Raw genomic sequence first — 24,720 nt, 5'->3', positions numbered from 1 at the left:
ACACACGCTAATCCACCCCTAGATACGGGCTAAAGTTTGGATTTTGGAAAAATTTTGTTTAACTGGTGAAAAATCTACGCGCTAGACTGGGCTTTATACGCGCTAACTGTTGGAGTATATGCGCTAAAATATGGTTTCTACGCGCTAAGCTGTTTCTTCCATGCGCTAAAGTTAAGACTATTGAAAATTTGTTTTGGAAAATCTACGCGCTACACTGGGCCTGATACGTGCTAACTATTTGCGTGAATGCGCTAATGTGTGTATGCCACGTGCTAAGCTGTTGCTACCACGCGCTTAAAAGTAGGACTGTTGAAATTTGTTGTTGAATTTTTGAAAAAGTTACGCGCTACACTGGGCCTGTGAAGCGCTAACTATTTTGTTTTATGTGCTAATTCTTGGTTCCCACGCGCTAATAGGTTTCTGCGAAGCGCTAGACTGTGTTGTGGATGCACTAAAGGATCATTATTGTTTTTGCCTGAGAGTAAAATGCTACTGTTTTAAGTCTCCGCGCTAATTTGAGGTTTGGATGCACTAGCAAAAGTCTTCCACGTGCTAAGATGTTATTCTTATGCGCTAAACTGCCCTGATTTTTCTGTTTGGGTGTTCTCTTGAGATTTTTTATTTTTGTTGAGAATTTTTCAAGTGCGATGGATAATTTTCTGAAGTAATAAATGCAAGCACGACACAAAAAGTGTATGTTCTGCGAGGATGTGTTCAAATCCCCAATGCTTTAATAGGTTTGGATACGAGTAATACACTTCAGAAAGACTCTTTATTCAAGGGTCATAAATAACATCATAGCCCACTAGTCTCGATACTCCATCAGCTCAAACAGTCATGTCACCCCCTAGGGGGCGCCCCTTTTTTTGCCTTTTGCCAGAAGTTAACCCAAAGTGAATTGCTTCATAGTTGAGTAGTTATCTTGGGAGATATATGGTGAGTAATCTTGGGGGCGGATTCTTCCCCACTCTTGCACTATGATGTTACAAATGTTTGGTTACTGACTCGGTTCAAAGTTTCTAATTCTATGGTTGTTAATCAAGCTTCCTGTTCGGCCGTCAGTGATAAACTCCCTCAGGAGGCTTCCCAACCTTTAGAACAAAGGTTTTACGTATCTCAAGGATACTGGGGGAAGGCTAATCACTGTGCACAACCGTTGAAAAGGACTTTCGTCACTTTCCACATTTGATTATAGTGGGTTGGAATTCTTGGCGTCAAAGTCGTTCCCCAGTTAGGTCGTTCCCTTCACACGGCCATAAATGGCTTTAAGAGTTGATTGCAACTCCTCGGGAAGGTAGGCCTGCTAAAGGATTTATTGCTTGAATGAAATAAAGTTGTAAGAATGGTCTGGATTTTTGATCACCCAGTTAAGGGGAGAGCATATTCCTACCACTTTCGAGACAAAGCAATCAATTTTATTTTAGTCTTTCAAATCAGTGATTTTGCTAAAATCTATGTGGAGATGTTGCTCCACAAAACATGATGTTCATTTTTATCCTGTCAAAGCAATGATTTGCTGATCTATGAAAGGAATTTTGTCAACAAAACAAAATTTTCGATGTGTTGGTTAACAAAAGAAATCAATTACAAAAGAAAAGTGTCCGCTCCACCTACAAGAAATTATCAGAGTCCTGCAAGCAAACCAAAAAAAAAAGGAAAATTGTTAGTGAATTTGGGGGACTTCCACAAGTTTAATATTCCAGTTCGGTTAGAATTAAAAAAAATTTGCTTTTGTTTTTCTCTGACTGTGATGTGCTACAGAACAAACTATATGCACTACAGTATAGGATCTATGCGCTAAAATTATGTTCCTCTTCATTATACGGTTGCTTGGATGCGCTAATCTGTGAATTAGAAGCGCTGCTCTGTGTTTTGTCTGTCTCCCGCGCTCAGTTCTGCAGGAAAATTTGAAATACGATGCGCTAACTTCTGAGGTTCACGCGCTGGATGATGCACTATAAGCGCTGAACTGGGGATCGGATGCACTATTCTGTTTACTGCATGCGCTACTCTGAGTTTTACCCGCGTCAAGACCTACAGGAAATTATTAGTTTGGTCATGCGCTAAGAAAATGCCTTCATGCGCTAAACAGTGAGCTGGATGCGCTAGACTTTTGAGCAGATGCACTATGGAATGTTGCCGACGCGTCGATTCCTATTTCCCGCGGACCTGCAAAAGTTATTAATTGAAAAAACCGATTTGTTATTTGGGGTCGGGCCCCACGGTAGGCGCCAGAAATGTATGTGGGAAAAGTGGGCTGATAAAACTCAATATGTGAAAATATGTTATAATACTAGTCCACACACACACACAGGACTTCTTGGTGCAAGCTATGGAGTAATAACGTATTACTCAGCTTCCCAAGGGGGGTCCCATGGTTCTCTATCTCACAATGTCCCTCAAACCAATGTTTTTGCTCTCAGATCACTGAGCAAAATGGTTTAGGGATGGCAAATGCAAGAACGAGGGATGCTTTGATTGATTTTAGTATGAAATGGATGTTAAGCTATGTACGATTCTAGAATGCAATAAACTAAATGATAAGATGACAAGATTAGTATGAATACTATCCTAACATGATATATTTAATCTATGATTGAGCTAAAATGATAAAGAAAGTAATCTAAACATGCATATTTAGTCTAATTCCTGATCTAAAAGAGGCTAAATGATGAGCATAAAGATGATATGAAAGCTTGAAAGAATTTGAGCATAAGTATAGTGCTTCAAATTTGAAAGATGATTGTTTAAAATGGAGGAATGAGAGCTCTATTTATAGCACAAACAGGGCAATGGATGGTCAAGATTGAATGGTTTAATCAAGGGTTGAGTTTGAAAGTTGGAGATCCATGTGCACAATTTGCACCAATGAAATGGTGACAAGTGTCAACATAGGGTTGGGTTGAGAGAAGGGGTTGGAGGCATTAAAGGCCTAAGAAGACCTCATGGTTATCTAAAGGCTAAGGGTCAAGTCTAAGTTAGGCTTACCCGCTGGATTAAGAGTTAGTCCAAGGATAAACCTTTGTGCAAATAATTAAGAGATAATCATGGTCAAAGCATTAATGGTCTGATGAGACCCTTGGGTTGGATAGAGGTTGAGTCAAAACAAATGTTTTAACCATGTGGGAGGGTTTGAATTAACCATTAATGGTTATTGGAGACTTTAGGGATTAAGTGGTTGAAGGTTGGAAGCCTTCAATGGTTTTCAAAGACTTTAAGGGTTTTGGTGGTTGAAGGTTGAAAACATTTAATAGTTATCAAAGACTTTAAGCCATTTGAGAAGTGACTTCCCTTTGCTTAGGGATGTGACAAAGTTTAGAGGAGGGGTTAGGTTGATTAGAAGATTCTAGAAGGGATTAGAAAGGGGTTTGGGATTTTGCAAGTGGATGGAGGGATAATAGGATTTAATTGAAATAATTTAATTTATTCAATTTGGTTGTAATTTGGAGAAATTAAATAAATTAGATTTATTCGATTTGGGATAACTATTTAATTAAATTTGAATTTAATTAAAAGTGGATAGGGGGGTTTTAATTGAATAAAATGATTTATTCATTAAATGGTATAGTGAATTTAATTTAAATAAATTGAATAATTTATTTAATTAAATAGAAGAATGTGGATAATTTAATCAAATTGGATTTAATCAAATAGAGAAATGAACATAAAATATTCATTTAGGAATATGGTCATCTTTATACGTCTACAATAGGTTCATGTATTATCATTGATATCAAACTTATTTTTTTGGATGTGGACTGGTTGGTCTAGATACAGTTTGATAGTGTGATGCCATAAATTGGTAGTTTGACTAGTGAAGGTGAATTCCAAACTATGTGCTCATTCAATTTTTATACATTTTATTTTGTCTAGTGAAGATTGTAGAACTATGGTGATAAGTCTTACAATTTGGTTATGTCATCTTATTGTTTTGAGTATATAACTTGCATAGTCTGATATAATACAGTGATTGTTGGTTGAAGTTCAAGGAGTACGGATATATGGAACTTAATTTAAGGCATTTAGCATAACATATTGTTTTGTGATATTTATGGAGTCCTATTGGTGATCTTAATGGTATGGAGTCAGTTCACAAAGATGTGTGACGGTTTTGGTGAACAATCTATTTGTTTGGCCTTTTTATGTTAGATCAGTATTAGATGTTTATGTAGTTGGTGTATACTATTGTGATTTCATATTCTTCATATTTAAGATATTCAAGTTTTGTACAGTGGAAGACATGTTATTTTGAGTTGTGGGTAATGTAATAGCAATAAGATGGTATAAAAGGCTTTTGACCTAGTTTGTCGTGGTGGTACGATAGATGATTATACAATTAGAGCATGGTGTTGGTAGATCAAATATCTTATCAAATTATGATTTTAGGTGCTCAAGTAATCTACAAGTGGAGTTAATTATTTCAAAGGTTCGACTGATTTAGTTGTAGCGTAGTGGAGTTGACAAATGTGTTGCAGATGGTTGATTAAGATTCCCTTATGTCTTATGCTGGTTCTTTGGATGTCTACAAATCTTGTTCGTGGTCTGGATTGAAGATTGAGCTTGTTGCATTGGTATGAGTTAACATATTATCCTATAGAGGATGACTCATGGTTATTTGTGTTGGAATCCAAGAACATTGAGAAGTGGGGGGGGTGAATCAATGTTTTGCTAGAATGTTCAATTTTAACCTTATTATAATATGCATTCACCAAATGATACATATAATATTGAAAGAAGTAAACCAATAAATGAACCAATCACAGAAATCAACACCATAACACAGAGAATTTATATGTGGAAAACCTCAGAGAGGAAAAACCAGGTGGGATTTGTGACCCACAATATCAATCCACTAGCCATATGAAAAGATATTACATAATATGGGGGCTTGCACATGCAAGAAGGCTTACCGCCTAGAGAACACTACTCAAAACAAAGGAGTCTCACTTACTACAGTAACTTTGAATAAGAAAACATAAAACTGAACTCATTTAATGCATCTGCTATGCCTAATAGAGTTTCGGTTCAAGCTCTGACTATTCTGGTTCTGTAACCTTAAACCCTTACCTAAATAACCTTCGCTCTGTGAGTGCATCCAAAATCATCTATAGACCTCATATACATGATCTTCACATTACCAACATTATACTCTACATCATACATAAAAATGATCTTGTAAAGCGGAAAAATCGAACCCTAGTCGTTCTCCCCTCCCCAACTCCGAGGAGAGAGAAGGGAGAGTCACTAGGGTTGATGGTTTTCACTTAGGAGAGAATTTACATTCAAAAGAGGGGTTGAAACCCACAAGATCCAATCCCACGCAATGCAAGATTGGATTGTAAATGAGTTTCAAGGGTTAAGACATCAAGGATACCCTCTTTTGTAAAGAAATGTAGATAGAAAGATTGAACTAGGAATGCATGAAAAGTGAGAAAGATTCACTTATAAATAGAGATAAGAATATAGGATGAAGCTGCGGACCTGGAGTTAGTAGTAAAATGTTGAGACGGTGCCGTTCTGCAAATTTGAGCGAAAGTTGACGGGACGATGGCGCCCGACGTGCACACGGTCCTCTGAAAAATCCGCGAAACGAAGGTGGATCTGTTCATCTCTGCACAAGGATTCCAGATCTTCAATTACAGCCGCGTACCTGCAACTTTGTTGTAAGAATGTTTGTATTCTTACATGCGAAGGTGTAATGTATGTAGCATGTAATGTGTTGTATGTGATCTCCTCTTCAATGGTTGAATCCTTGTCTTGAATGCAACACTTAGCCTTGAATGGAGACTTAGAATGCTCAATTGATTGAAGGAATGCTTGAATGCTTGAATGTTTGAATGCTTGAATATCGTTTCCGCCTTTTTTCCCTTTTTCTTTCAAAATGGGAGAGGAAATGTAGTTTATATACTTGTCAATTAGGGCTGATAGACTGATTTTCTCGACCTTAGGCCGACCAGGAAACATTATTTTCCAATTTGCAAACATAAAGACCCGAGACCCAAAAGAGACCGGGCCCAAAAAATAGGGCCAGGGACCAGGGCGCTGGGCGCCATGGTCCCACCTCCAGGGACAGCAGGGTGCAAGGAGGATCAGGCCAGGGTGCTGAGAAATGCAGTTTTTGATGTCATGAACAAGTTTCGGGGTCTCCATTCAGGTTTCGTGTTGCATCGCCATCGTGAAGACCCAAATGCAGTCAAAATTGCAAGTGTCGCAATTTTAGGACGCTACAGATCTAACAACTGACCTATATACCGTTACAATTCTTCATGACTCATGTCAGCTTACATTACAAAAACAATTATACATGTTGGCTTATTACATATATACATAAAGAACAAAATGAATTTTTGATTCCCAGATCTCCCAGTGATATCGGTCTCCAATTTTCATAACCATAGAGTCCTTACTACCGGTGAAGATACCTATCAGTGTCGATGAAGTGTCTGCCTATGAAGTACCAAACCAAAGAATGAAGCTAGAACATGTTGCCATCAATGACAATATATGAAATCAATCAAATGGGTGTCAATTGCCAACAATCTCCCCCTTTGGCATTGATGGCAACACTCATGTGAAAAATGATAATGGTTTCCATCTGCTGGTTTAACCTTGAGACTGCTCCCCTTGAGCTGAATATTCATTTGTGACCATGATCTGTATAAATACTCCTAATCTCTTCATGTCAACAATATAGTTTTCACCTATACCTCCTCCTTTGACATCAATGCCAAAAAAGCACACCAAAACCCAGGATGAAAAATAAAATTTTGTACAAAGAATGTGTCCCAAAACACCTTACTGGAGTTGAATATACTTGAAAATTTTTGGATAGGATTTCTCCAAAAGCTTTAGATATGTGTCCCAACTGGATTTGAACGTGTCGAAAATAGATACAAGTCCATTAAGCATATGAGCATGAGACTCTTTCTCCTTAAGCTATGTCAGTGTGGGCTTACCAACCATATCAATGCATTCTTTCTTATGTACACTCAAGGAGTCCAACCGAGGAATCACCAATCCTCTGTGCCCTTTATCTCTCCTTGTGATTTTGTTTCTTTCCCTTTCAAGAGCTGAAATTTGAGCTTCTAATACTAGAATCTGCCCATCAATGGATGTAGTCAAATAATTGGAACCATCAAAAGAATTGACTATACCTACAATTTTATCCTGAGAATCTTTAATTCCTTTGTCTATATCTGCAGTAAGTAATCTGGTGTTACAACATACTCTATATATATTTGTACATTTCCTTAAAGCATTATCAATTAAATTCAATTTGTTAGTAATCTCTTTCTTCTCTGATTCAATCAACTGATCAAAAGTAAATCTCTTGGCTTGAATGAATCTTTCCAATGCCTATTGATTTGATATTTACTGCAGTGATTGGAAATCCTTAGAAATGTCCTCAGTAATTATTTTGAGCTTGTTGGATGGGCTTGCTCCTTTGTCAAACTTACACTCTGGGACAAGTCTGTGCAAAATTGGGATTGACTGATCATTTATTCCTTTGTCCACTTATCCTTCCTTCATCATCTTCTGAGAATCCATCATCATGAGCTCAATAGAACTCATCTCAGTTATGCTCTTATGCTCTACTTGGGAGGATTCAATTGACAATATTGATGTGTTGGCTATCGGTTCCTTGTTGAATTCCTCTCCCTTTTCCTCTAATGGTTTATTACCTTTAATAACATCCTCTATTGCACTAGTGGCTTTGCCACTTAGTGCAGTATCAGTTACTGTCGGTTCCACATGAACTGTATCCTTAACCTGTACAATATGATCCAGAGGACTATTGTCCTCAACATTTGTAACCTATACATTCTGAGTATCTGTCGGGGGCCCCACATCCATTGGCTTAAAATCTTTCAAAATTGTAGGTGGGGTACCTACTATACCTTTGCCCTTCCCTTCAACTAGAATGTCAGTAGTCTCAGTCTTGGTTTTCAATGAAGAGAAGAAACCAGGATTATGAACAAAGAATTGAACCCATGCCTTGTGAGTTTTAGTGATTATTTCATTTACCCTGCCTTTCATAAGACTAATTATCCTGTGCTTGCTGCGGAAAATTGTTCAATCTACAACTTCAAGGGTCATATCCAACTCATTTGGAGTAATTGAACCACAAGTAGTTAATAACTCTTGAATTTTTATGCGCTTATCTTCTTTCATAGCAGATATTCTCCTAGCATCTAGATTGTCATACAGTTGTGTCGATATTTGCTTCTCAATTTCTAACAAAGCCTTCTTAAATATATCTAGGTATAACAAAACCGCTTCATCAATTTATTTCTATTCATCATCATATAAGCGCTAATAATAATATTGTACATTTTTCAACATACCATCCTTAGTGATTTCATCTATCAGTTCTGCAAAAGTCTTGGGTGGGATTATAGATACATTACTAGATCCAATAGCAAGGTCTATGTTTTCCTTCTTCTTTCTTCTGTCGGAACTAGATGGTGCAGAAGGTGCAAGAGATGTTTCGTTTAGAGCTCTTTTCTTTTCAAGTTGGCTGGTCGGTACCTTAATTGTGACCTTTCTTACCAGTTGCTTCCTTGCTTCCTCCTTAGACTCCTCACCTTTCTTCCTCAATACCCTCTTGAATGATAAATGAGTGTCATCTTCAGTTCCAGAGTCTGATGGAATAGGCTCAATGAATATTTTAGGCTCTTTCCTCTTCCTTCATTTTTCCAGAACAACATCCATTAAGGCCTTGATGTCCTAGGATACTTGTTCAACAAATTTGCTGACGTTACCTTGTTGTTTCTCCCTCTTATTTCTATTGAATTCAGTTTGGACCTCTTGTTTCATTTTCTTTGCAGTACCGAAAGACTTTTCAGTCTCATCAATAGGAGAATCAATCAACATTTTAGCATAAGCATCTAGAATCTCAACATCAACCTCATATCCCATCTCTTCTATCCATATCTTCCAAGGTTTAACTACTTCCATTAAGGTTTCATCCTTTTTAACCATAAAGAAGATCTCATTTGAGTATTTATCAACAATGTGTTTAGGAACCCTCTCTCTAGATTTCATTGCTTTTTGAAATATCTTGAAGTAACCCAAAATCTTATCATCTCACTGGCTACCCAAACTAGCAATAGATTGATTCAATTGTCTGCCAACCGGGATATCAAATGCCAACTATCTCTTCCCAAAGCTAGGAGTTTCATTAAAGAAAAATAGCATCAAGTAGACAATGAGATTCCCATACTGGAATATCCCCTTCTTCTCTCCTTTAATCTTTCCAAGGTTAATTAACAACTCATCATTTATCCATCCATAGAGATCTATTTTCTTATTTTCCCTTATAATCTTATGTGCGGCATATATGCAAGACCTAGAAATAGAATTGAGACGATTGGATTGAGCTACCTTATATCTAATTATCATGCTACCAAATCTGATGTCTTGATCAATGATGGTGGTGGCCCTCATCGATCATCATTCTGAAGTTGCATCGGTGAGTTTGTTAACCTGATCATTTGAAATCCTTTTCTTTGGATGCTAACCATTCTGCGGCAAACCGGTGATGGCGCCAATGGCCTCCTTCATGATCTTATATGGCCTATCCAACCAAATGAACTCTCCATGAACTCTTCTCAGTACATATCAGATGATCTCATCTTTGAACTCAGGGATATCTTTCCAGAGTCACCCATCAACTCATTCATATACATACTCTTGATGTCATTGGTACCCAGATCCTCAATGTGGCAGTGAATATATGCTCTGAGGTCTTCCACATAAACAACTCCTTCTAGAACATGCGAAAATGCGCTAACCAAATCATCCAAGGTGGCAATATATGGTCATTTCTTGAAAATTGCCCTGGGATGATCCTTAACCTCAAAAATAGTTGGATTTGTAATGAAAGTAGGTGAAGAGGATGTTCCAGCTTCCATGATGAAAGATGATTGTGATAAATACCTGAGAAATGGTTGTTGGTGAATAACCCTAGAGAATTCTTTTGAGTGCTGGTGAAATCATTGATGAAGATTTTTGATCGCACTGAATTGCCTTAGACTCACTTTGTATTGCTCTTAATCACTCTAAATTCAAGGTGATAAAAAATGATTTGAATTCAACATTCTAACCTTCAAAAAACTCTAATCCTTCATTAATATGAATGTCTTTCGGTGGAACCTACCGGATCTCGATCGAACATCTCCATACCGGATAAACCTTTTTGAATGTCTAGAACATCTTCCACATCTCCTTCCCAGAGCTTATGCAATATTTTCATGAAATTTGCCTATCCCTAAGGCATCTACCTCAGTTACTGGATGAGCTTCCTGCCGGTGCAGGAGCAATCTCCTCTTCTGGTTGGGTAACTAGAGCACTTCCATCTGTTGATTGATCATCTAACTTCCTGACCCATTTCTTGGTATGATCTTGCCAGATTTCATTGATCTTTTCTTTCCCTTTATCATTTGATACATCATTGTTAACTGGTGGTTTTTTGCTTTTAAAAAACTTAGCTATGTGTCCAATCTTGTTACATGCATAGCATGTAATATTGTTCTTTTGAATTTCTTTCCTATAATCGATATAATTGCTTGACCTGCATTGATTAGCTATATGTCCAAATTTTCTACATGCATGACATTTAACATTTGTTCTGCAATCTTTTGTCTTATGACCATACTTATTGCATTTAGAACATTGATCAGGAGTTGAATTATAGTTCTGATTTTCTCTATTTCTACATTGTGTAAGCATTAAGCTGCCTTACTGACATCTTCTAATTCTGATCTTCATTTGTAGTACTAGAGATTTGACCTTGTTTAAATCCAAGTCCACTAGAATCTCCATTATGTCTTTGGCTTTTCAATAATTCATCAAGTTGTGCTGAACTAACCTTGAATTTATCCTTGTACTCACTTGCAATAGTCAGATCATCTCTTAGGATTATCATTTGTCTTTCAAGTTCTTGTTCATTGCTTTGGAATTGTACTAATTCTATTCTCAACATATCATTTTCATGAGCCAACCAGATTGATTCTTCAGATCTATCTTTCAGAGATCTCCGAAGGTCTTCTTCATTCATCGTCTGGTCTTCAATCTCCTTTGACATCCTCAAAGTTAGGGCTTTCATTTCATTCCTCATGACCATATTCTCTTGACTCAGCTTCTAATGTTATTCATTAAGGGCATATTTCTCTTCAATATCCTGATTTTGCAGAAGTTCTTTCCTTCTAGCTTGAACAGATGACAACCTCTCCTGTAGGATAAGAATGAATTCCTTGGCAGAATTCAATTCCTCTTGTAACTTCAAGTTCTTCATCTTTTCAGCATCATAATATTCAAGTGCTACCTCAAGCTGCTTCTCCATACTCATATCCATGGATTCTGGATTATGGATCTTCCTCAAGCTGCTAGACTTCCTCCAAGGAACAATGCTTTGATATCAATTGTTGGAATCCAAGAACATTGAGAGGGGGGTGAATTAGTGTTTTGTCAGAATGTTCAATTTTAACCTTATTATAACATGCATTCACCAACCGGTAAACTGATACATATATAGTTGAAAGAAGTAAAGCAATCAATGAACCAATCACACAAATGAACACCATAACATAGAGAATTTATATGTGGAAAACCTCAAAGAGGAAAAACCACGGTGGGATTTGTGACCCACAATATCAATCCACTGGCCATATGAAAATATATTACATAATATTGGGGCTTGCACATGCAGGAAGACTTACCGGCTAGAGAACACTACTCAACACAAAGGAGTCTCACTGACTATAGTCACCTTGGATAAGAAAACATAAAACTAAACTCATTTAATGCATCTACTATGCTTGATAGAATTCTGGTTCAAGCTTTGACTGTTCCGGTTCTGTAACCTTAAACCCTTACCAGAATAACCTTTGCTCTATGAGCGCATCCAAAATCATCTACAAAGGTCTCATATACACGATCTTCATATTAAAAACATCATACTCTACATCATATATCAAAAAGATCTAACAACTGACCTATATACCCTTACAATCCTTCATGACTCATGTCGGCTTACATTACAAAAATAATTATACATGTCGGCTTATTACATATATACATGAATAACAAAATGAATTGCCTATTCCCAGATCTCCCAATGATGTTGGCCTCCAATGTCGGTACCCATAGAGTCCTTCCTACCGATGAAGATACCCGTCAGTGCTAGTGAAGGGTCTGTTGGTGAAGTACCAAACCAAAGAACGAAGCTGATACATGTTACCATCAATGACAACATATGAAACCAATCAAATGAGTTTCAATTACCAACAATTTGGTCCACGTGGTAGCATGTGGTTACATACGAGCTATTTTGGGAATATCTGAAAGGTGTGCCAACATGGTGTGATCATTCACACAATTCCTTTGCCTTCCATATTTGCCTTGGAGAATTTTTTTGGGGTGATAGTTTTGCATGGACATGTTACATCTAGTTAGGTTGACCTAGTAGATGTTAGTAAGGTTGTAGTTGATATACAAAGGACATAATTATACATTGATGGGGTGATCTAGATGACATGGTGTGCAGAGCTATTTTGATATAGTTTAGAGGTGTAGCAGAGTAGAGATGAAGACTATTCAAGATGTTTACTAGATTGTGAACTATTGTGTTCATTCTGGTAGATGCCTTTTCTATAGTTCAATCTTGTTGATGTCATTGTATTTTAATAATTGTATCTTGTAGTGAAGAAGTGACCTTTAGTGTGTGCAAGTAATTATTGTATCTTGCCCTAAGGTTGTACGACTTATCCTGCAATTCATCTTCTAGAGCAATGATCTCCCTATCCTTTGGCCTAAACTCCATAATTAGTTATATACATATATTGTGAGTTTGATTCTCACTATGGCTTTTCCTAATTAGGGTTTTCCATGTAAAGTTTTTAGAGTTCTTGTGTGCTTGTTTTTGTTGTTTCTGACATTTGTTTACATGCATGTGGTAGATGAAATGTATGATGAGTTAAATATTTATCTGATTAAGTTTTATTTTTTGCTGATTGCCCAACCCCCACCCCACCCCCCCCTCCACTCCCAACAATCTGGTAGTGTTCAATAATATATAATTGGATGTTCTCCCTTTTGAGGTTCATTATGGATAGAAATTATAGCTATCTTACTCTTACAAAGCTAGGTTAAATGATACAACTAGAGATTATTCTTGGTAAAAAAAATACTTTTAGATGTACTCAGTGAAAGTTGCTTACAACATCGTCAAATTAAAAAAGCCAACTATGCAACATTTTGCTAATGATTTTATTGTTTACAAGTTCACAAGTATTATAGAAATTTTTTTTTGTAGCAATTAATTATGCACAATAGTACAATAAATAAAATTATAAATAATTTTAATTTATATATAGTTCATAGTCCAATTTTGGAATGTTGAATTGCACTTATCCTACTTCTAATTGTACTTGTTTTACTTTTTTGTTTTTGATTATGGATGCTCATTTAGATTTGCACAACAAAATAATACCAAAATGTAAGGATGAAATTTATATCCCTTGCACTTTCCCCTTTCATTTTATACCAATTCACACATATATCTATCTAAAGTACAATACCTTAGAATGATAGGACACTCAAATTTATACTTAAAACATCATTGTAACTCTTCTTAAAATATGCCTAGCCTTAATATCATTATTTCCTCTTCAATGTTCAAGACCATACATGCAACTTTGATTGAATTCAAAGCCACTTTGTTTAAATTTGAAATTAATTATCCCTAGACTAATTGTGTCCCAACTTGTTATTAGTGACAAACTCACACACCAAAACATATAAATTGTGTACCTTAGACATAAATTAATAGACAACTACACTAGTCATTTCAATCATGAAAAGTATTTTACCCTTCCAATTCAACAAGAACATTTGCTCCACATCCACTACCACTTAAAGAAAAGAATCACCTATTACTTTGTCATTTGTATCGATCATCTTAGTACTTTGACTCTCACATAAACCACACATCAACATGCCATCACCCAAAGACTTGTACCATGCCAATTTAACATCCATTACACCTCATTGCATCATTTTGAATACTCCATGTTATAATAGCACTATTGCTAACAATTTATACAGCTATTGCATATATTGCTTGGCATGTTCTTAAAGTTTCTAAGAAATCATTAAGAGACTTTAAGTAAGGCACATGCAGAGAAGAGAATCAACTTGCGATGGTAACATGGGAAGTTGTCTTTTGTTTAGGGCCACATTAGAAGTTCAACACAACCCCATTTGGGTCAACATACTAGATGGGAGGATGGGAGGATCGTATGGGAACAATGAATGGAGGGTAGACCACTTCATCTGACCCGTAGACCTTAAGCAGTCAATTCTTAGTGTGTGCTGGTTAAGCTTAGCCCACCATTTGGGTAAAAAAAAGTGGATGGGTGGATCAGAGGACCACTTAAGCAGTTAATGCTTAGTGTGCTGGTTAAACCCAGCTCACCATTTGGATCAAAACATTGGATGGGTAGATAAAAGCAAAACTCAAGCAGTCAATGCATATTGTGACTGCTTAGTGTGTGCTGGTTAAGCGCAGCCCACCATTTGGGTCAAAACAGTGGATGGATGGATCAGAGCACCAGTTGGGTAAAAATCATATACACAGGGAAAAAATTATGAGGTTTAAGTTATGATTACTTTCGTTCAAAGAATGCAACAAATTGTATCATTAATGAAACAACAATTAGTGAAAAGATTATAACAAGTTGCATCTTTGAAGAAACAACAATCACAGTTTTACATCGCCGGTTATTTGTTTACGTGACTTAATTTCCAATGTTTTTTAAGATGGGAAATCTCTTTCAGAAAATACAGGAGTTGGGTTCTTCTAGGGTATATTTGAATGGATGGTCCCTGCAATCCCAAGAAAGTGGTAAACAAAAACGTTGGCTGAGCTTGAATTCCAATTCATGTTGATAAACAGAACGTTTGTATATGCCTCTAAATTTGTCGCTACCCAATGATAGACGTTCAAATCTAAAATTAGACATCCATACGTCATCATGGACATGTTAAGATGGTGAAGTTGTATGGGTAAGTGATGAACGTGAAGGCACCTGTGACGGTAGATGAGATCCTCAAAGATCATTGGGGCAATGTGAAGGCACCTGTCTTCTGGGAGTGAGTTTCAAGGCTACGCACTTGTATTTTATCACGAAGGGTTTTTTCTCGGAATGCAAAGTCTAGGCTTGAAAATATAGTTCGCCAATTGTGGGGCATAATCAGGTATCTCTTTGCAGACTTAAGTTCCGTAAGCCTATTGAAATTAAGATAGAAAGCAAAGTCACTTCGGAGTCCTTGGAAAGTATCCTGGAGTCAAGCCTCAACTTTACTATATCCTAGCTAATGAGAAGAGGAAAAGTAAATAAAGGTCAGGCTGAAAAGGAAGACAATTTGTCAGGGAACACTGGAAACTTGAAGAAGAACCCACGCGTTTATCGATTAACTTAATACTATTTTTTCGTTTAAATAGGTGTTATTTTTCTTCCTGAAGTTTATGTAGAAGAAACTGGACACGGTTATTCTGGTTCCAAAATGGGGTTATAAAATTCGTGTTATTGACTTTTACAAAACATCGCAGTCATTGTTTGCATGATCAATGGTGTGTAATGTTCATGTTATTGACTTTCCAAAGTGCAACAGTAATGTATTGGAGCCAGAATAGGTGCAGGTGAAGAAAATTATTTATGGGAAATATTATTTGGATGAGTTAATACAACATATTTCAAAAGGATAATATATGGATGATTACCATTGCTTTGTAATATTCAGTTTTTAGTACATACAGGAACAAAATGGGATTAGTATTAAAATCACACAAATATTCAATAATATGTATTTTGTATTTATTTCAATTTCATTCATAAAAATGACTTGGAATCATGAATGTTATTAACTTAAGATTAGGTGACATTGTTCTTCTAATCTTAAATCCTTTTTATGCATCTCTATGTTCCTTGGAATGGGTTGAATATATAGATGACATGAGAGGTTAAAATATTAGATATATATTATCTTATGGTAAGTTGTAATTACACTAAAAGAGGTGGAGACACTTTTCATCATAGTTACATAGCATATCAGAAGAATATTTCATTTTGACATCCATTGGTGGGACCACCCAAACTTACATATATGTGTGTGGTAACATATTTCATTTACATGCTACGTAGAGTTGGGAACCCATACAAGTTTCATGTTTTGGGTTTGAGCCATCAAAGCTATCAATGAGTAATGATCACCCAAGGTTGATAGGTTTTCGTTGGTTGTGGGTTAATCATCCATGTGAAGGCCATGTGATGTTTAATTATAATTTTCTATGTTTATGGGATTTCCACTAAGGGAGGCATACGTTTTTTTTAGGTTGATTTTATTTGTTCTTTTGGGATTCCATAATATTTTTATCTTCCATGTAAATTTATATAAATTGGATCCTTGAGAATGTTGTTTTATACAGAGAAAATTTAGCCAAAAAATGTTAGACAATGGGGCTAGCGACAATGTACCAACAAAGGGACCAAATACCAAAAATGTAATTTATATTAGAAATGACCATATTTAAGTATGGGAAAAGTGCATTGAGCTTTAAAATGACATAAGAGCCATATAATATTCAAATGAAATAAGATAAAGGGCATACCTAAAATAAGGGCCCAAATAATAAAGTGTTGATTTATTAAAGTGAAATAGGACTCATAATATTGAATGAAATATTAATTTAAAACTTCGTAACCTATTTATGAGGTGAATATTCAACACCATTAGTTTATTCTCTTTTCTTTTAGAAGATCAAAGACCTCATCCCTTATGATTAGACCAAGGGCACATTGACTATTCCAAATATCCAAATAAGGATTATCAACATTAAATTTTATGTATATGTCATATTGAGCTATATCTATTAATATCTTTTTGCATGTTCTACATACTTATTTTTCCCAAGCTTACATTTGAGAAAGTCTCTGAAATTTTAAGAAAGGTGTGTATGTGTAATCCAAGAGTCACAAAATCACTTCTTTACTCTGTCCTCAAAGCCTTATGACCTTATACAATATTATCATCTTAGATATTACAACTTTCATTTTATCTCATTATACCATTAAAGTCTTATTCACAGCCAATATATTTAAAAATAATATAACATCTTTTAAACACTTCTAAATTTACTATTAAATAATTTTATCAATAAAAAAAATCTCTTACCAATTTAAAACAAATATCTTCTCAAATGTGCTATCACAATCTTTTTATTTACACCCAATAATTCTAATAACTCAAAATTCTTCACGTAGTTAAATCTTCCGTATCCCGATTCATACAATTAGATATTTTATACTGGTGCATTTATTTACTTGTACAACTATTTCACAGTTCAAAAAGCTTGACTAATGCGATCACTGTTTTCACCGTACGTGACTACATGTCTGACATAAAAAATTATTTATGTAGAAAATTTAAGTCAATTATAAACATAATGTATTTATGTATATCCAAAAGAAAATCACTTTCAACAAGAAGAGATCATTCAATATATGATAAACACAAGTCAACTATAAACATACTATATTTATGTATACTCAAAGAAAAATCACATTCAATAATCCATCATAAAAAAAAAATACTTAATATATAATTAATACATCATTAAAAGATATAGATAATTAAAAGTGTAAAAGACTATCATACATCTACTTCTTTACCTATGAAAAAATATTAATAACCACAAACAACATATTATGTATGTCCAATAAAAATTGAAATATTATGTTAAAAATACACATTGTATATTAGATATTTCATTAATCTTTATTATGAACCACATGTGACGATAAGCCAAATTTCATTATCCAAGCTTTAAAAGCAAGAGATTACAATGATATCGTAACTACCAATCAAAACAACTAAAATCAGTATGTGACGGTAAACTATGTCACATGTTTATAATTGAGATTACAATGATATCGTAACTACCAATCAAAACAACTAAAATCAGTATGTGACGGTAAACTATGTCACATGTTTAAGAATATTATAAACGAAATGTACCAAGTGAAGGACCAAATTTTAGGGTTGAAATGTAAAGCACACATTGTAGTTTTTAAGAGAGGTCGATAGTATTTCTTCTTCCACAGAATTTCTTACTCACAGATCTCTGGTTTTTTCTGCTTCTGGGTGTTAAAATCTGATATGGGTAACGCGGCTGCATCATCCAGAACAGGGCGCCAGGTGAAAGTGATGAAATTGGATGGCGAAGTTCTGAAATTTAAGGTCCCCATAACGGTGGATCAGCTTCTGCAAGATTACCCAAATCATGTTATATTGCTCTCTGATGCTGTTCGTCATGTGGGCGTTCGAGCCAGGCCTCTGGAGGGATCCACACAGCTTATGCCCAAACAGCTCTATTTTCTGCTCGAGATGCCCAAAATTGAGGCTTTTCATGGCCCCGGGAGGGTTCGATCTGGGATCAACATGAGCGCCCAGTCGCGGCTGGAAGCCATGCTTTTGGCTCGGAGGTCGAGCTCTGATATCACTGGGCTTACTTCTAGTTCTTCTCCTTGTGCAGTTTCTGGGAATTCGTCCCCCATGAGAGGGGAAGATGGATCCATTAGGGTTAAAGTGAGGGTGAGCAAAGCGCAACTGGCTCGAATAACTCTGGAAAGCGAGAACAGTTCCGAAACTGCCGCAAAGATTGTGGACCTCTGCCTTGACGACGCAGAACCCAAAAAAATTGAGTCTTGTAGCTCCAATTTGGTTATAAATGAGGGCTTTGAAACGCCCCGCCGTTCCTGCACGAAAACTGTGGTAATCAATCCTGCTTTTTAGCTTTGTATAGATTGATTTTCATTTGTATTTTTTGAAATTGATGGGTTTTTGGCTGAGTTTTCTTTGAATTTTTCTGTGCAGAAAAACAGGGTGAGATTTCTTTCTGATGTCCCAAACGCAGAAGCTGACTGAAGGATGAGAATCCCAGAGAGCTGAAATCTTGTGCAATTAAACTGCTGCCATTATAGAGATCTTAGTTTGGAGGAAATGCCCATGCAACTGAATTTTGTATAGTCTAGTTAATATTTTTTACAGTTTAGTTATACACCCGGTTTATTTGGATGTCTGTGGTTGTAAGGAGTCATATTGATGGATTGAATATAATAATACGGTTTTTTATTTGACAAGATATGTTTGACTGCATTTCTATTATTTTCTGTGGTGTCTAATGAGAGTTTTATTTTATTTAATGTTTTTCTATTTTGTTTCAGAGGTCAGATTAATCGTATCAATTTTCTCTTTCAAGATACTTTAATTACTATTTGCTATCACATGGAGAGTGGAAATTATATGTCTATAGTATTATCTATCATTTCATTAGGCTTTGATACATTTCTATTTTGTTTCAAAGTTCAAGTTAATGGTTTTCATCTTCTTTTTCATGGTATAGATTGTGGAAATCATTTGTCTACAACATTCATTTGACTAGGTTCTATTTCAACTAATTCTTTTCTATTTTGTTTTAGAGGTCAAGTTAATGGTGTTCATCTTCTCTTTCACGGCATTTCAGGGTCGTGTTAATGATTTTCATCTTCTCTTTCAGGGCATTTCATTTCAGGGTTGTGTTAATGATTTTCATATTCTCTTTCAAAATGCTTTAATTACTATCACATGAAATTCAAATAGCCATTTGAAAATCTTTATTTTCAAATCGAAATTCAAACTAATAAGACTCAAATTCTATTTCATTTTAGAAAATAATATTCTATTCGAGGGATTTAATTACTCATAGGAAAAAGTCTATTTTTGTATTAGAAATTATAATTATTTGGCAGAGGCTTTACTTCAAAGGTAACAAAAGTCAAGAAGAGTTGTAGTCTGATTTATTGGACACAATTAATGAGTGTGATTAACATTATGCCTTAGGTGAATTTGTTGGAATAGATACCCCTAAGTCTTTTCTCTACGATAAAAGAAAATGATTATTTATGGAGTTAAGATCATGCTCTTAATATCAACAAATAGATAAGTATATTTCTATATAAATATTGAAAAAAGAAACTAGACAGATAAGTATTAATAAATAATTTTTAGGAATAAGAAGGGATTGCCAAAGACATTAAATTTAATGTAGGGAATTTGATTCATAAGTCAAGACATTTAGCTCTTTGTTTTATTAAGAATCTTACATAAATAATTTTTATATAAATTTTCAAAAAATAAATTAGTTAATTAAGTATTAGTAAATAACTTTTAGGAATAAGAAGGGATTAACAAGGATATTAAATTAAAGGTTGGGTTAGCTCTTTACTTAATTAAGAATCTTAGATAAATATATTTTTATATAAATTTTGAAAAAAGGAATTAGTTAAATAAGTATTAATAAATAATTTTTAGGAATGAGAAGGAATTAACAAGCAAAGGAACAAAGTTAACATTATGCCTTAGGTGAATTTGTTGGAATGGATACTCTTAAGTGTTTTATCTAATTTAAAAGAAAATGATTATTTGTGGAGCTACAATCATGATCTTAATATCAACAAAATAGATAAATATTTATTTCTATAAATGTTGAAAAAAGAAATTAGTTAAATAACTATTAATAAATATTTTTTTAGGAATAAGAAGGGATTACCAAAGATGTAAAATTCAATAAGGGAATTGGATTGATAAGTCAAGATATTTAGCACTTTGTTTTATTAAGAATCTTACATAAATATATTTTTATAAAAATATTTCCAAAAAATAAATAAGTTCAATAAGTATTAATAAATAATTATTAGGAAGAAGAAGGGATTAACAAGGATATTAAATTAAATGTTGAGAATTTGATTGACTTGACAATATTTAGCTCTTTACTTAATTAAGAATCTTAGATAAATATATTTTTATATAAATTTTCAAAAGAGGAATTAGTTAAATAAGTATTAATAAATAATTTTTAGGAATGACAAGGAATTAACAAGCATATAAAATTAAATGCAGGGAATTTTATTTATAAGTCAAGATATTTAGCTCAAGTAGTTTTATTGAGAATCTTAGATAAAAAAAATTTATATAAATTTTCAAAAAATATATAAGTTGAATAAGTATTAATAAATAATTTTTAGGAAGAAGAAAGGATTAACAAGGATATAGTATTTCAAGCCCTCCAAGAGGACTAGAGCCAATCTGAAGAAGAAATGTCCTAATCAAGAAATACATGAATTGAAGAAGATAGCCCTCAACATGACACAACTGGAAGCTAAACTCGTAGAGGCCCTTAAACACTTGAACTATTTTTTCCCTTTTGTTGTTATCTTTGTGGTTTTTGGTTTTTTGCTAGTCTTTTGCTATCTTTTGGCTTCTTTTTAAAATGGTTATATCTTTAAGCGGTGTATTGTAATAGATCTTTGTTAAAAGGTTTTGGGTCCCTTCAAAACCTGTTTGTTCCTTAATAAAAATCAAGGATATAAAATGAAATGTAGAAAATTTGATTGATAAGGTAATATATGTAGCTCATTGTTTGATTAAAATTCATTTTTTCTAAGTGGTCTAAGATACATCAAAACCAATAACATTATTTATTTCTACCTAAATCACATTTGCAAATGCATATTTTCCTTACACAACTATATAATTGATTATTTAATTATTAAATTGGTCATTTTACATGAGTCAAAGTTGTGTTAGTCCTAAGTCTTGGGTATCGCTTATCTCTTTCTAAACTTACATAATTGTTTTTTTGGATTTATTCAGAATTTATAGATGATAGGAAGGGTGTCTATTTTGTGTTGCCCTATAAAGAAATAAAATCAATGAATTTGGGCAGGGATGATAATTAATGATAAAATATGCCTAAGATGTTATGTAGATCACAATACTCAATAGATAATGTACTAAATAATGGATCTTCATTGTAGATGTATTCTGCATTATTATTTTATCAACACCTTTATTACATACAATATATTAAATTACTATTATGATCTATTATATTAATATATTTTGATGTACCTTTCTAAGTATGAGAGTGCATGAGATTTTATTTTAAATAATATTTTTTTTGTCATATGATTATAATGCTCTAGGTTTATTCTTCTTATGATGCTATGTGATGAATCTTATTATTTGTAATTTTATCATTATTAATTATTTATAAGTTTGTTACAATGTGTGCTCATTACATTTATTATTTATTTCATGTATTTGAGAATATAATTTATCATGTGTGGGATTTATATATTAAAATAGATCTAACACATATTTAGAATGACAAATATAAGTGCATTATGTGTGAGATGATTAACCTTTGTATTTAATTATTATTATATTAAATACTATTCTTTGATATCATTTGGCGTGTGTAATGAATTCACATAATACAAGCATAAAATAATGATAATTAATTAAAAATTAATAATATGGATATTTGTTCACCATCTTAATCAACCTATGTAATAATTGCTTTTGTATATGTTCATACTTGATGGATACTTTATAAATTAATGCTATGAGATTTCTACAATCCATGTTGTATTAACTTGTTTTTTTTCCTAGATTCGATTGTGTAAGTATTTTTTTTATCATCAATGTTTCGAATCACACTCTATGATTCATCATCAAGGTGTGATGAATCACATAGTGTGATTCTAAACATTGATGATAAAAAATACATACACAATCGAATCCAAGAAAAAAAATTAAGAGAATACTTTGTAAATATTATCCTGTATATGTGCAATTTAAGTTGAAAGTTCTTGGGTAGATTTGTATGAAGATGACACATTTTATGCATCTCAAAAAGGTGATTTTGTATTATTTTGGTGAAATTTGACTTTTGGGTTGATATGAACATGTATGGGATCTTATAGAAGTCCCTAGAATACCTTAAATGGTCGCCTAGGCATCCATGATCACATAAATTTTATTTGTAATTAATTATTTTAATTGAAATGTAATCTTTAAGTCCACTTTAGAAACTACATGGAATTGAGTTTTCCCCCTCATTTGACATTTGATTTAAATTTAGATTTTGAGTTTGAATCAAAATTTGAATTTCAACTTGGATCAAGGATATTTTGGTTGAAGAGAAATATATTAGATTTAATAAATATTAATTATGGTAATCTCTCCTTATTATCTAATCTAAGGAGATGGTTAAGAGAGAAAGGTTTATTTCTTTATGATTTCACTATTACTATTTTAGGGATGAGGTTGGAATTGTGTCTAGGTGAGTTTGGTAGAATATATACCCCTTAATCCTTGAATTTTAACCAAATAGGTCTCATTTTTTATAAAACATATAAAATTCAATTTTCATATGAAAAACCATCTTAAAAATTTTGAACTTAAAATTCAAATTCAAATGTATAAAAGAAAACATCAATCTCATGAACAAGAATTTGAAATTGAATAAAAAAGTAAAATTTTCATATTAGAAATTATATTTATATGTATATGCATATGCATATGTGTATGCATATGTGTATGTGTATGTGTATGTGTATGTGTATGTGTATGTGTATGTGTATGTGTATGTGTATGTGTGGTCATAGGTTATTATCTAATCATTTTTTGGGTGTTATAACATATGACTACACTCTCTCATTAATTTAAAGCAATAAAAGGTTCTATAATGCATAGAAGAATGAGAAAATTAAAACAACGATAATAGAGTGTGCAATTGGTCTTCATAATTAGAAGAGTTCAATTTAAGGCACTACAATATAGTATCAAATGTTGTTGTCTTAACTTGTTCATTGGTGTTCTTTCAAAAAAAAAAAAGCTTGGTTAGCTAATGTCATAGATTTGTGGCTTGAGGCATTACACATGAGCTCAGTAACCTATTTATGAGGTGCATTTTCAACGCCATTAGTTTCTTCTCTTTTCTTTTAGAGGATCTAATAATGAATATCAAATTTAATGTGGTGATGACAATTAACAAGCCTCAAATACTTTGTTCAACTTCTCATACTAAGGTATTAGCATCTCTAACATTCATTGCAAATATTGACATTAGGATCATCAACATTAAATTTTATGCAATGCCATTTTGAGTTAAATCTAATAATATCTTTTTGCTTGTTCTACATACTTATTTTTCCTAATCCTACATATAAGAAAGTCTTAGAAATATTAAGAAGGGCATGTATATGTAATCCAAGAGTCACAAAATAACATCTTTACTTTGTCCTCAATGTTTTTGAATTGAAGAGCTTTGAATACTAAAACATTATTTCCATCTACAATATTATCATCTTAGATGTTACATCTTTCATTTTATCTCTTTATAACATTGAAGTCTCATTTACACCCAATATATTTAAAAATAATAATATAACATCTTTTACACACTTCTTAATTTACTATTAAATTTAAGATAACCATCCTTAAATAATTTTATCAATAAAAAATAATCCTTTTCTAATTTAAAACAAATATATTCTCAAATGTCTTATCGATAAATCTTTTTTCTTTAAACCTAATAATTCTAATAATAAAACAAAATTTTCGATCTTCCCTATCTTAATTCATATAACTAGCTTCCATATATTTGATTTTAATCAAATATATATATAATACGCTGAGAGATATCCTTCTAAAGGTGCCTATTAGAGTTTGGGGTACACGATAAAAATAGGCGCCTCGAGAAGGATATCTCTCGGTGTATTTGTAAAGTGGAAAAATCGAACCCTAGTTGTTCTCCCATCCCCAACTCCAAGG

At 33.6% G+C, this 24,720-nt stretch overlaps 1 protein-coding gene across 1 annotated transcript; it reads left to right on the top strand.

Moving 5' to 3' along the window:
• The first annotated feature begins 18,071 nt into the window (after positions 1-18,071).
• LOC131063439 (uncharacterized protein At1g66480) lies at positions 18,072-19,214 on the top strand. Its single transcript, XM_057997245.2, has 2 exons — positions 18,072-18,834; positions 18,937-19,214. Exons 1-2 carry the CDS (start codon positions 18,220-18,222, stop codon positions 18,985-18,987), a joined length of 666 nt encoding a protein of 221 aa, XP_057853228.1. The 5' UTR covers positions 18,072-18,219; the 3' UTR covers positions 18,988-19,214.
• Positions 19,215-24,720: the final 5,506 nt, after the last annotated feature.

Source organism: Cryptomeria japonica, chromosome 10 (genome assembly GCF_030272615.1).
Source record: "Cryptomeria japonica chromosome 10, Sugi_1.0, whole genome shotgun sequence".
In the NCBI taxonomy this organism is placed as follows: Eukaryota; Viridiplantae; Streptophyta; class Pinopsida; order Cupressales; family Cupressaceae; genus Cryptomeria; species Cryptomeria japonica.
The sequence above is the reverse complement of the archived record's forward strand: the minus strand, read 5'-3'. Positions and strand labels throughout refer to the sequence as shown.